Source organism: Thamnophis elegans, chromosome 5, assembly GCF_009769535.1.
Source record: "Thamnophis elegans isolate rThaEle1 chromosome 5, rThaEle1.pri, whole genome shotgun sequence".
In the NCBI taxonomy this organism is placed as follows: Eukaryota; Metazoa; Chordata; class Lepidosauria; order Squamata; family Colubridae; genus Thamnophis; species Thamnophis elegans.
In genome coordinates this window covers 42,019,148-42,031,903 of record NC_045545.1, presented here as the reverse complement: position 1 = coordinate 42,031,903, position 12,756 = coordinate 42,019,148, and the positions used below count along the sequence as shown (strand labels likewise).

At 37.5% G+C, this 12,756-nt stretch overlaps 1 protein-coding gene across 4 annotated transcripts in view; it reads right to left on the bottom strand.

Annotated features, from left to right (window-relative positions):
• Positions 1–12,756, bottom strand: part of ERI3 (ERI1 exoribonuclease family member 3) — a 313,271-nt gene that overhangs the window by 277,497 nt on the left and 23,018 nt on the right. Inside the window, exon 2 of one of the 4 annotated variants that reach the window (XM_032218808.1) lies at positions 11,760–11,916. In XM_032218808.1, the coding sequence (XP_032074699.1) occupies positions 11,760–11,855 (96 nt within the window). In that variant the 5' untranslated portion in view covers positions 11,856–11,916. Of the gene's footprint in view, positions 1–11,759; positions 12,484–12,756 lie in introns of those variants that run through there. The other 3 variants (XM_032218807.1, XM_032218809.1, XM_032218806.1) reach the window with 3 other exon arrangements.

The window sequence follows — 12,756 nt, the reverse complement described above, 5'->3', positions numbered from 1 at the left end:
GAAGGCCTGGCCAACTGGGCCTGCTTTTCTGCCCTGGCAAATGTCTTCTCCAGCACCCTATGCCGCCTGGCTTCATCCCTAGTGGAGGACCTAGAAGGGTGCTGGGCAACCAAGGATCCTGGGGGGTCGCCCCCCACCCCACCTCCTGATCCAGGGCTTCCTCACCCCTAGTCGGGCCCACCACCTGCCCCTGGGGAATCACCGCTCCCTCGTCCATAACCAACTTACGTGTCCGACGAAGCGAGCAGGAACACAGGCCTCCGAAGGACCCACCGGGACCAGTGCCTAAAGGCCTGTGGGGGAACTAGGCCCAAAGCCTCTTGCTAGGCCTCACCCATGAGGCAGGCCGAAGTAAGGCACTGCGCATGTGGCGACCCTTAAAATGGCCGCCGGAACTCCGTGCGCGGGCGAAAAAGCCGGCAAACAAATCCAGCAGCTCAGCCGGGCTTCCAGGAGCCGGCGCCACACTGAATCGAGACGGGGAGAGCCACGCAGCACCCAGGCACGCTGTCCTCACCCCCGCTCGTCCCCACAGCAGCTAGCTCAAGTTCGGCGGCGCAGCAGCCGCCCGGAGCAATCAGCTGTTCCGCGGGCGGCTCGCACGCTCCACGAGGCGCCGAAGCCGCTGCTGCCACCGCTTCCTGCAAGGAAAGCTACTCCTCAAGCAGCTGAAGACTGGAGCTGGCATCCCTGCATTCCCGGGGATAGGGCTGAGGCTCCGGGCCCGCGGGGGGAAGGCCAAACGCCCCACAGGACCCTCCCCAACTGCCCGAGGCAGAGATCTGTCCCTTGGGGCCGCAGCTGCACAATTTAGAATTTAGAAAAAAGTTTTAAAATGCCCAATTAAAGCCAAATGGAACCAGATCGCAACTCAATAAATCCTACCTAATTATTTCTCAACAGTGCTTGGACCAAAGACTGAGAGAAACTGGGCCAGGATTGGAAGGCACCAGTATTTAAAGCTTTGCTCTCAGTCTTTGGACCAATCAGGCTAAGAGAAAACCCACACGTGACCACTCCCTCCCCCTCCTCTGGAAAACAACAAACTACAATAAATCCAAAGTAAAATAATAAAATAAAATAATAAAGCAGTAATGGAGAGTCCAAGCCAAGCTGTTCAAAGACTGGAGATTCCTTGGCTACGTCTTAACTGGGCTAGATTGAGTTGAAAACTGGACTCAGTAGAGAGCAGGAGGCGTTGGCCAAAGAATTTACACTCAGTCTCTGGGCAGATGGGCAGAGGTTAGCCCATGCTTGGACTCTCCAAGCAGCACACAGGAGAAAAGCCCATTTTCTAACAAACAAGAGAGAGAGAGAGAAATAAAATACATATACACTGCTTTTCATGACAGAGAAAGGGGAAATATAATTTTTGGAACAAGCTACAGGTAGTTCTCGACTTATCACCATAATTGAGTCCAAAATTTGTTTCTAATTGAGTCATTTGTTAAGTGAGTTTTGCCCCATTTTACAACCTTTCTTGCCACAGTTGTTAAGTGAATCACTGGAGTTGTTAACTTAGTGACAAAGTTGCTAAGTGAATTTAGTTTCCCCATTGGCTTTGCCTGTCAAAAGATCACAAAAGGTGATCACATGACTTTGGGACACTGCAACCATCATAAATATGAGCCAGTTGCCAAATGTCTGAAATTCAATCGTGTGACCATGGGGATGCTGCAACAGTCATGTGAAAAATGGTCATAAGTCACTTTTTCCGGTGCCAACTGTTATAAATTAAAGATTACCTGTAATCAGTAAATACATTTTACAAGTTCACTCAGAGTAAATTTGAAAAACAGTATTCTTATCACCATTGCAAGCCTAAACACACCATCTCTGTTAAGTAATATATTTAATTTGGGAGGGAGGGGATTATTTGGAATAAATTTATTTGAAATCGTTATAACAAAAATCTTTTATTTTTTCAGTAAGATTTTAAGAATTGGTGCTAGTGACTTTATTTTTATTTATTTAAAGTTAAATAGCCTAGCAGGATATTGTATTATATTTATATTCAACCTCAATCTACTTAAATTTTCTCCAACATAGATAGGCCTACAGAATTCCCCACCAGCATGGCTATTGCTGATCTGCATAATGCTAAACTAAATATTTCAGATGCCATAAATATTGTATTCAATCTTCATTTTTATATTCAAACTCTGGCCTTGATCTCATACCATTATTAACTCCTAATTTTTATTCTCAAAGACATCAGGACTTTTTAGGATTCTGATTTTCCTACAAACAAGTGTTTCTGAACCTCTATGTGGACATTTACAGGTCAGAACCTAGCTAGTTCAGGTGTTTTTGTTCTTCAAACTGAGTTTGATCCAGTGCTCTAAAACCCTGCCCTTTCTTACATCATTTAAATCACAAGCTAGTTTAGCCCTGAGTCATTCACCTATCAGCTGCTTTCTCTAAATGTGCGCTCAAGGTTCACACTAAAAAAGACTGCAGTAAAGGGGGAAAAAAAACCTTTTAACGAGTTCTTATTTTTAGCAACATATTGAGAATAAAGTATTTTTAGTGCCTCTACACATTTTTATACAAATATAAGCTGATTGTCCTGGATAGAGAATTGCATGATAAGGCAATGACATGGATACAGTTTCTGAACAAATCTAAATTAATAATTTCCAGCTTTCATGAGCAATCTAAGCAAAGCTATAATAGCACATCTTGTTATATTCTACAGAAAGGATTTGGAAGACATAGCTCTTCAAATCTACAATAATTGTATTCTACTCATGCTCCATTTTTACTGCCAGCTGTAAACCAGCTCTACATGTATCAGGGTTTGCATCAAAATGATACAGACCAAGCCTATATCCAACAATATTGTAGTAATATCAATTTATAACTTTGACAGCTTTTTGCAGGGGTTCATATAGAAACAAGCGAAAGAAAAGTTAAACTATTTCTGTAAAATTAGTTTTAAGCAATCAACAGCACTTCCACCAAAATCGTAAGGCCTACAGAAGAAGAGTATGAAAAACAAAAGTAAAATTTCATTTTCTTTTGGGTAAGCTGCTTTCAATAAAATGACCTACTACAGAGACAGCCATATCTCCAAAGTAATTTACCTAGCTTTTGATCCAAATGTAATAATGGGGAGCACAAGATTATTAATACTCTTCAAACTGAACTAGAAAGATGAGCTGAATTTAGCAGCAAAAATAGTAAGAAATATCTTTCAATTTTTCTGCAGTTACTGGAAATAAGTTAATGAAAACCATAAACCTCCTATCTCTTGTTCCCTCCAATTGTAACAAGGTTATGGCCCATGAATGACTTCTAAAACTGGATGGATCTGTCACAAAATGAAAGGACATCTGAGTTCCTTTCTTACTTTGTAATTGTCCCATTAGAACATAGCAATGTTTCAGGATTTCATGAAGCTTAAAAATACTTCAAAAATGCTTCAATTTTTTACGCGCACTAAAAGAAGAAATTTTTTTTCAGTCAAAAGTGACACATTGACTGATAATATTGCCTCAAGGTGGTAAAATGCAAATCTCCGGTAAAATCAATGCACAAAACACAGCTCCACTTAAACCCAAAACTGCAAGCAGTTATCACCATAATACCTGAAAAACTAATTTTATTTAATTATGTTTTCCAATTCAAAATCTTAAGAGGTGAAACTAGAAGTGTTAATAAAGATTACAAATAATACTAAAATTAAGTAGGTCCAATGCAAGATACAAAAAAATGCTCTGATTTTTTAAAAATCATACTCATTTGCTTTTCTGTGGAAAAACTGGAAGATGCATATGCATTATTCACTTTTATTTTTAGTTATTTTATATGTTAAATTTTTTTTTTAATTTTATTTTTTATTACACAGACAACAATGGGAAAAGGAGAAGATGGAAAAAAGGGGGGGGGGAAACCCATCTTCACATACAATATGTCGTTTGATCACAGGTGCATCCCTACTAAGTTTATACATCCCATATCTCTCTGTTGTATATTTAATAAACACCACAATAAGCTAGGGTTTAAAAAAAAAAACCAAGAAAAAAAAGGTGGGGGGAGGGGGGGAGGCCAAAAGGACAAAAAAGGTCCAAAAAAGAGGGAAAAAAACAAGGAAAAAAAACAAACCATCATCACATGCAGCATGTCGTTTGATTACGGTTGTTTTAACATCTACATCTTCAAATAATATTTACCATCTCAGATATTTCATCTAATGTAACTAAAGGCCTCATTTTCCTTCTACAATATATATTCAGTTAACATTAGCATTATTTTCCCCCAGAAAGTATACTTCTATTCATTGTTAACCTTGCATTTCATACCTTCAAACAGAGATCTTATTCCTTCATTGTTCAACAAGGCATCGCTGTCTATATATACCAGTTTTCATTTGTTCCCCTATTAGAATTGCCTTATCAGCAGCGAAATATCATTATAGTAAGTTCTTAACCTTATACATTATATCACCAGACCTTATATTAATACTTCCTTATATCATTGTTGAATTATTTCACAGCATAATTATATCATCATTTACTTTTTCCAACTAAGGCATAAGTGTATCATTTTTCATTTCCAAAGTTTTTTTTTTTTTCCCTTAGCCATTGATAAAACAAGTCCCATATCTTATAAAATTGTTCATCCTCTTGCTCTCTAATTTCAAATGTCAATTTACTCATTTCGGCACAGTCCATTATTTTTCGAATAACTTCTTCCTCTTTTGGTATTGTTTCATTTTTCCAGTTTTTTGCAAATACAATTCTGGCTGCTGTTAACACATTTACAATCAAATATTTTAAGTCTTTGTTGTAGGTTTCTGGTAAAATTCCCAATAAAAAGACCTCTGGTTTAAAGTCTATTTGTTTGTGTCTCATTTTCTCCAACCACATGTGGATTTTAGTCCAGTATCTTTTGGCTTCAGTGCAAGTCCACCACATGTGGTAGTATGAGCCAGGTATCTGGTGACATTTCCAACACTTTTCTGATTTATTCTTGAACATTCTTGCGATTCTGGTCGGGGGTAGGTGCCACCTGTAAAACATCTTATACAAGTTTTCTCTATATGCAGTGGACATTGTCATTTTGTAATTTTGAGAGCACAATTTCTGCCAGTTCTCTAAATCAATCCCATACTTAAAAAATTTCCCCCAAGCAATCATAGTTTCTTTAACTTGTTCTTCATGCAATTTAAACTCCAATAAATATCCATATAGTTTTTTAATTACTTTTTCATCAGTACCTGTTAGAATTTTGTCTAGCTCAGTCATTTTGTTATAGAGACCTTTAGTTTTTCTATCTTCATTATATCTAGATTGTATCTGTACATATGAATACCAGTTCATTTCCATCCCTTCTTGCTTCAACTCTTGACTAGATTTGAGCTCACCCTCTGTATTCAATAATTCTGTATATCTAACTGTTTGTTCCTTTTTATGTATTATCGGATACGAAAATGCTTCAATTGTTGATGTCCAGACTGGAATTTTTAAATAATGTAATCTTTTAATCTTTTCCCAATTTAACAACAACGCCTCCCTTATATAATGTCTTCTAAAATAACCATGTGGTTTAGTTCCCTTATACCATAAGAAAGCATGCCATCCCAACAGCAAATCGTGACCTTCTACGTTCAATAATCTAGAGTTTTTTAATGATATCCACTCCTTAATCCACATCAGGTTTGCTGCCTGATAGTATAGCTCCCAATCGGGTAACCCAAAACCTCCTCTTGATCTAACATCTTGTAGTAATTTAAGTTTTATTCTAGCTTTTTTCCCTTGCCAAATAAATTTCAAAACTATTTTATTTAAATCTAGAAAAAAATCCTTACCCAGTCTGATTGGGATTGTCTGAAACAGATATAGGATTCTAGGTAAAATGTTCATTTTAATTGTAGAGATTCTTCCCATCATTGATAAATGCAAGTTTTCCCATTTCTCCAAATCGATTGCTATTTGTCGTTTTAATCTGGTATAATTATCCTCTTTAAGAGTGCTACATCTAGGTGATAAATGTATCCCCAAATATTTAATCTTACTTGTGTTTTGAATCTGCAACATTTCTGACAACTCTTCCTTTTGTGTAGCTGGGATATTCTTTGTCATGATCTTTGTTTTATCTTTGTTTATTTTCAAGCCTGCTACTTCTCCATATTCCTCTATTCTTTCTAACAATTTGAGTGCGGTTTCTAATGGATCTTCAAGAATAAAAACTAAGTCGTCTGCGAACGCTTGCAATTTATACTCTTCTCTCTTAATTTTCATTCCTCTTATTTCTTCTTCTTCTCTGATCTTTCTATTTAAGACCTCTAGTGTTAGGACAAAGAGTAGCGGTGATAGTGGGCAGCCTTGTCTTGTACCTCTCTTTATTTCAATCGGTTCTGTTAGTTCTCCATTTACCATTATCTTTGCTGCTTGTTTCTGGTATATCGTTCGTATAGTTTGAGTGAATTTCTTGCCAAAGTTCATCTGCTCCAGTTGCAAAAACATAAACTGCCAATTCACTTTATCAAAGGCCTTCTGTGCATCGAGGAACATCAGTGCCAGTTGTTTTTCTGGGTGGGCCTCATAGTATTCCAAGGTATTCAAAATTATTCTCATATTGTCTTTGATTTGTCTTTTAGGTAAAAAGCCATTTTGATCTGAATGGATGAAGCCATTTAAGTATTTTTTAAGTCTCTCAGCTAGTATAGATGCAAACAGCTTGTAGTCTGAATTTAATAAAGAAATTGGTCTATAATTCTTGATTTGTGTTAAATCAGTCTCTTCCTTGGGTAGTAGTGTGATATACGCTTCTGACCATGACTTCGGTATTTGGCTCTCAGTCATCACTTCATTCATGACTTGTAGGAGTGGGAGGGTCAATATTTCTTCAAATGTTCTGTAGAATTCCACGGGTAGGCCATCTGGTCCTGGAGCTTTCCCATTATTTTGTTTTTTAAGTGCCTCTGTTAGCTCCATCATTGTTATTTTACTTTCTAACATTGTTCTAGTTTCATCTGGTACCTGGGGGAGATTGGCATCTTGTAGATACTTTTTGACTCGTCCCTCCTCCACCTTCTCTTGTTCATAGAGTTTAACGTAGTAGTCGTGTATAATATTTTTTTTCGGTATTTCCATACTGAATTTCTCCTTGTTTATCTCTTAGTTGAAGTATTTTCTTTGTTTCTCTCTCTTTTTTCATCTTATATGCCAACCACCTGCCTGGTTTGTTCGCATTTTCAAAATAATTCTGTTTGGCACCTCTAATTTTTTGTGCCAGTTCTTCCTTTTCTAATAGGTCCATTTTGTGTTTAATTATGTCCATTTTTATTTTAACATCTTTTTTTTGTGGTGCTCTCTGTAGATCTCTTTCAAGTATTTTATAGTCATTGTCTAGAGCTTTATGCATTTGTCTTTTCTTTGAGTTTCTCTTCCTTGTGTAATCTATTGTCAAACCTCTGATAACAGCCTTCATTGTATCCCAGAGATTCTGCAACAACGTATCTTCTTTCCTATTTTCTTTAAGGAAAAGGACTAGCTCTTTTTCCATTTTTTGTACAAACTCTTTTTCTTTCAATATAGTGTTATTTAGTGTCCATCTAGATCTTGCCCTTTGGCCTTTCCATTTAGTTAAAATTGGATTGTGGTCCGCCCAGGTACTTGTTTCAATCTCAATTTCTTTTATGTTGGAGCTCAACTCCGCTGAGGCCCATATCATATCTATTCTAGAGAATGAAGAATGTCTATTTGAGTAGAAGGTATATTGTTCTTTTTTAGCATTTCTTTCTCTCCATATATCTTTTAGATTTAGTTCATCTGTCATCCTAAAAAAAGATTTTGGCAGAAGCTTCCTATTTAATTTTTTTGTTTTATGTGTTTTATAGTCCATATTTTGATTCACAATGCCATTAAAGTCTCCCATCATACAAATATCAGCATAGTCTAGTTCCAAAACTTTTTTGTGTAGTTTTTTGTAGAATTCATCTTGTTTTTCATTGGGGGCGTAGATTCCAATTAGGAGTGTCTTTTTGGTATCCATAATTTCCACCATCAAAATTCTTCCCTCTTCCTCTGCATAGACTACTTTTGCTGGGATGTTGCCTTTAATATAAAAGACCACTCCTCTTTTCTTGCAATTCGCCAATGATGAAAACATTTTCCCAAGCTTTGGTTGAGTTAATAAATGTTCATATTTCTTTTGGATATGTACTTCTTGCAGACAAATTATGTCAAGTTGTAATTTCTCTAATTTATGGAATACTTTCTTCCTTTTAGTTGCCGAATTAAGTCCATTAATGTTAATTGTAATCATTTTTCTTTCTTCCATGTTTATACTTTATATACAGGATTTATCGCTCTAGTAGATCTAGGTTCTCGTTTTTCTTTGCGGCTCCCATTCCCTGTCTCCCCTTCTTTCTCACTTCCACCTACTGCTCCTTCTATTTTTTCGGTCGCGGTTGCAGGTGATTCCAGTATTTGTACCACTGAATCGTCTTTCCCAGTTTTCTCCGCCATTTCTCTAAAGTATTCTTCGTAGAAAGCTTCTGCCTTCTCAGTTGTATCTATCCTGTGTCTTTGTCCTTGCCAAGTATATAGTAAACCTTCCGGTATGAGCCATCTGTAGTTAACACCTTTTTTTATCAATACTTTAGTCAGAAATTGATATTCTCTTCTCCTCTCTCTCACCTCTCTTGGAATTTGTTTGAGTACTACAATCTCCGTACCTTTATATTCTAATTTTCTATCTCTCAATTTCTGTAAGATTTGTGATTTAATTGTTTTCTTAGTAAATCTTGCATGCACTTCCCTTGGAAGAGCATTTCTCATTGCATATCTTGTGTATACTCTAAAAGTCTCATCAATTGTTTCTATTATTTGGTCCTGGGACATCCCCAGAACATCTATCAAAATATTTGAAATTATCTGAACTAAGTCCTCTCCTTTTTCTTCTTCTATGTTTTGAAATCTTAAGAAAAATTCAGACCTGTCCATCTCCCATCTTAATATTCCACTGCTCTCTCTTTCTACATCACTTAGTCTGATCTCTAGCTTTTCAGTTTTCTTCTCTCCTTCTTGAATCTTATTTTCAATTTTTTGAATCCTATTTTCGTATTTCAGCATCCAGTTGTGTATACTTTCTACTTTTCCTTCCATATTACCAACTTTTTGCACTATGCTTTGGTTTTGTTGTTCCATTGCCTCCATTTTTTTTACAAGGGTATCGTTTCCTGCTTGCATTTTCTGCATCATTTGTATAAGTGTTTCAAAATTGGCTTCCTTCTCTTTTTCCTGATGGGACATCGTCTGTGTTGTCCTCTGGCCTCCCGCAGGTGAGGGGGCAGGGGTTGATGTAAAGCCAGAGGCAGCTGCTTTTCTACTCATAGCCAATTAGTATTAGAGGGTGGAGGGTTATAAGTATGGTGGATTAAGTACGTAAAGTACACAGAGGAGAGGGGGGAGAGATAAGAAAAGGGGGGGAAAAGAAAGGGAAGGAAAAGGGAGAAGGGAGAGAAAAGGAAGGAAAGAAAAAGGAACTTTTTTTTGTTTCAAAGATGAAAGGAATGCAGTAAGAATACAATAGAAGATATATATATAAATAAGAGAATATAAAATAGTAAAAAAGAAAAAGAAGACACCCCCCCTCCAAAAAGGGAAGAAGAGGTGCTTCAGCTACAAGTGGGGAAAAGAAAAAGCAGAAAAAATGTAAATAGTCAAGGGGTGATCCAAAGGTTAAAAAGAATAATCAAAACAGAAAAGAAAAAAAATGTAAAAGATCAAAAGGTCGATGGTGATGATCAAAAAAGAAAAACTCAATGTCGATGTCTCCACAGCAGATAATGTGAAAGTGGTGTTGGGAGATGAAAGAATGCCAACAAACTAAAACAAATGATTTTTTTTCGGACTCTTTTTCCCCCCCCTAAGATAAGAGTCTCTCCAAGGTCACTCTCAGCTTTGCTGTTTTATCTAGCAGGTTCCCAGCTGCGTAAATACGTAAATCAAATGCATTACAGGGGGGATTTTAATGACAAAGTTCAAGTCCACAAGATGGCAGTGTTGGCTTGTAATTTGTAGTTTACAGCTTGTTTTAGTCCGTTCCGTGGCGTTTGTTAATTACTAATTGTTAAAAAAAAAACATCAAAAGGGCTAAAAGGCAACGAAGAAAAACAAACAAAGAAAAACCAGATCTTCAAAGCACTTTAAGTTTAAAATTTAGTGCCCCATTAGATTCGAAGTTAAAGGTATCGACAACAAAAAGAAGGAACACAAAAAGCCAATTTAAATTACAGGAAAGTCCAGCCCGGCTTCCAAAGATTAAAAAAAAAAGGAACAGAAAAATAAACTTCCAAATGGCAAACATTTATCGCCGCCGCTTTTCTCACTTATCAGCCTTATTTTAAACTAAGTTTCCAAATTTAGAGTGTTCTCTTTCCAACAAGAAAAAAGGATTTAAAACTCACACCAAACGACATGTTCATATCCATCGCTCTCTCTGGGCTTTTGCAGTTGTAGTCAGCATCGAGCTGATCCGGAAGTCACTGGATTAGGAAGGCTTTCCTTAGGTTCCCAGAGATTTTGCGAACATCTCTGGGACCACTGGAGTTCCCCCCACGTCACTGTCTCTACGGGACAGCTTAGATTCAAACGAATCGTCCAAAAAAGACCCCGGTATAGATGGTCATTCAGGAACTGCCTGAAAGTCCGTCTTCTCACTGCTAAGCCCCGCCTTCTTCCTTATATGTTAAATTTTTATGGTGCCCATCTCACTATTCCAACTGATTCTGGATGGCTTCCAATAGTATAAAAGCATAAATATAAAAACATTAAAAGTACTAAAATTAAGATTAACAACAATTAACAGGTTTAAAAACAAGAACATGGATGGTATGGGGCTGGACTTTTGCCTCTCACTTTTATAGTAATCAATAGGAAAAGTTATCATATTTCTTTCGGCCCTCCAAATACAATAGGAAATATTCCTTCCCATCCCACTTCCCTATATACTTGCCAAAGTCCTTACCTCAAACTCGGTAAATAAAACATGTTTAATGAGAACAGATTAGGGAAATCAGTTAAACAATGTTACATTGTATGTGATGAATCATTATTTTTAGGTGTAGAATATTGGAAATTTGCAGTAGAGAAAAGTGGATCAAATTATGTAGTTTCAAAGAGATTGTTTTCAAAAAGACATGCACTGCCCATTGGAGTGTGAGGTTTGGCAGAAACAGTAGTACAATCTTACTTTATCCTGCAAATGTGAACATCTGGAACTTATTTTTAAAGCAATACAAAACTCTTTAGGCTTGTAATTTAACATCTAAGTGCAACTAATGAAAACAAGGGAATACTTAGGAGTGTTATTATTCTAGCTGTTCTGCAGAATTCAGCAAATAAGGATGCATGGTCACACCACATATTACGTCATTTGCAAACTTTGTTACCACTGAAAATTAGACAGAAAATGGAAAGAGCTTCAAATATATTTTCAGAAAACCAAAGCATGTAAGGCACAAAAGCAGAAATCCTTCAGGTTGCCCTGGGGATTCCTCTCACAACTGGAAATGACAAAGTGGATCATCAATTGGCAAGAAAAAACACAAGGGGGCGCTGTAAGAAACAAAAGGCAACACTCTCTGGAATCATATTGGTCTCTCAAATACCATATCCACTTATAAAATGGGAATGATCTCCATCCTTCAGAATATATACTAAGTAACAAAGAACAGAATGCAAAAGTCTTTCTCTTCCCACCACTTCCTTTATGAAAAGAGAAACAAGTTGAAACCAAATAATTACCTGAGGGTGGATCTGGGGCTTGTCACACGTGGCCTCAAAATCCAACACTAGGAAGTAATGATACCTCTGTGGGGGAAAGGATGACATTGCTGCCATGGAAGCAAAGCCGTGAGAAGCCAGTTTCCCGGTTTTAGTGGAGCTGTACCTCTGGAAAACTCTAAATAACAGAAAGAAGAGCAGAGGAGTCCTCAATCTTGGGAACAATCTGAGGTGAAGCCTTGCTGCTGTTGAACTGAGAAGTGTGATCATTGAACACCTAACAGCATCTGGAACTTCAAAAGAAAAAGGAATCACTCTAAACATACAGACTTCTTCGTCGTTGAGGAAATACAACTTCCATTTTATTTATTTGAACAAAAGCAGGAAATTATTTTCTATTAATCACATCACTTATTTAAAGCACTTCTACCATATTTTGCATTAATAGGATCCAAAGCAGCTACATGTAGTCTTCATTTAATGACCAGTCACTTAGCAGCCATTCAAAGTTACAGCAGACTCCCCAAGAGCTACTTTTGACTTGATCCCAAAGTTGTAGCTGATGCAGTGGCCCACAGTTGTTCACACTTACAACCAATCACAGGGATACTGCCAACACCTGCTGCAGATCTCCCCCACCATCCTACTCTACCGGATCCTTACAGGTCTTGAGCCTGCTTCCCAGCCCACCAGACTCCATATCCTTCTCTTCTTTTAGATTTAGATTTAGATTTTATTGGAAATTTATATGCCGCCCTTTTCCCTGAGGGGACTCAGGGCGGCTTACAACAGTGAAGGGAAGGGAGTGCAAGACAAGACTTAAAAAGAAAGGAATCGTGATTAAAAGAAAATTGATCATAAAAACACAACATTCACTCAACATTCGGGCGGGGTGAGAGTAATCCTATCCCCAGGCCTGACGGGATAGCCAGTTCTTAAGGGCTGTGCGGAAGGCCTGGACTGTGGTGAGGGTACGGATCTCCACGGGGAGGTTGTTCCATAATGTCGGAGCAGCAAC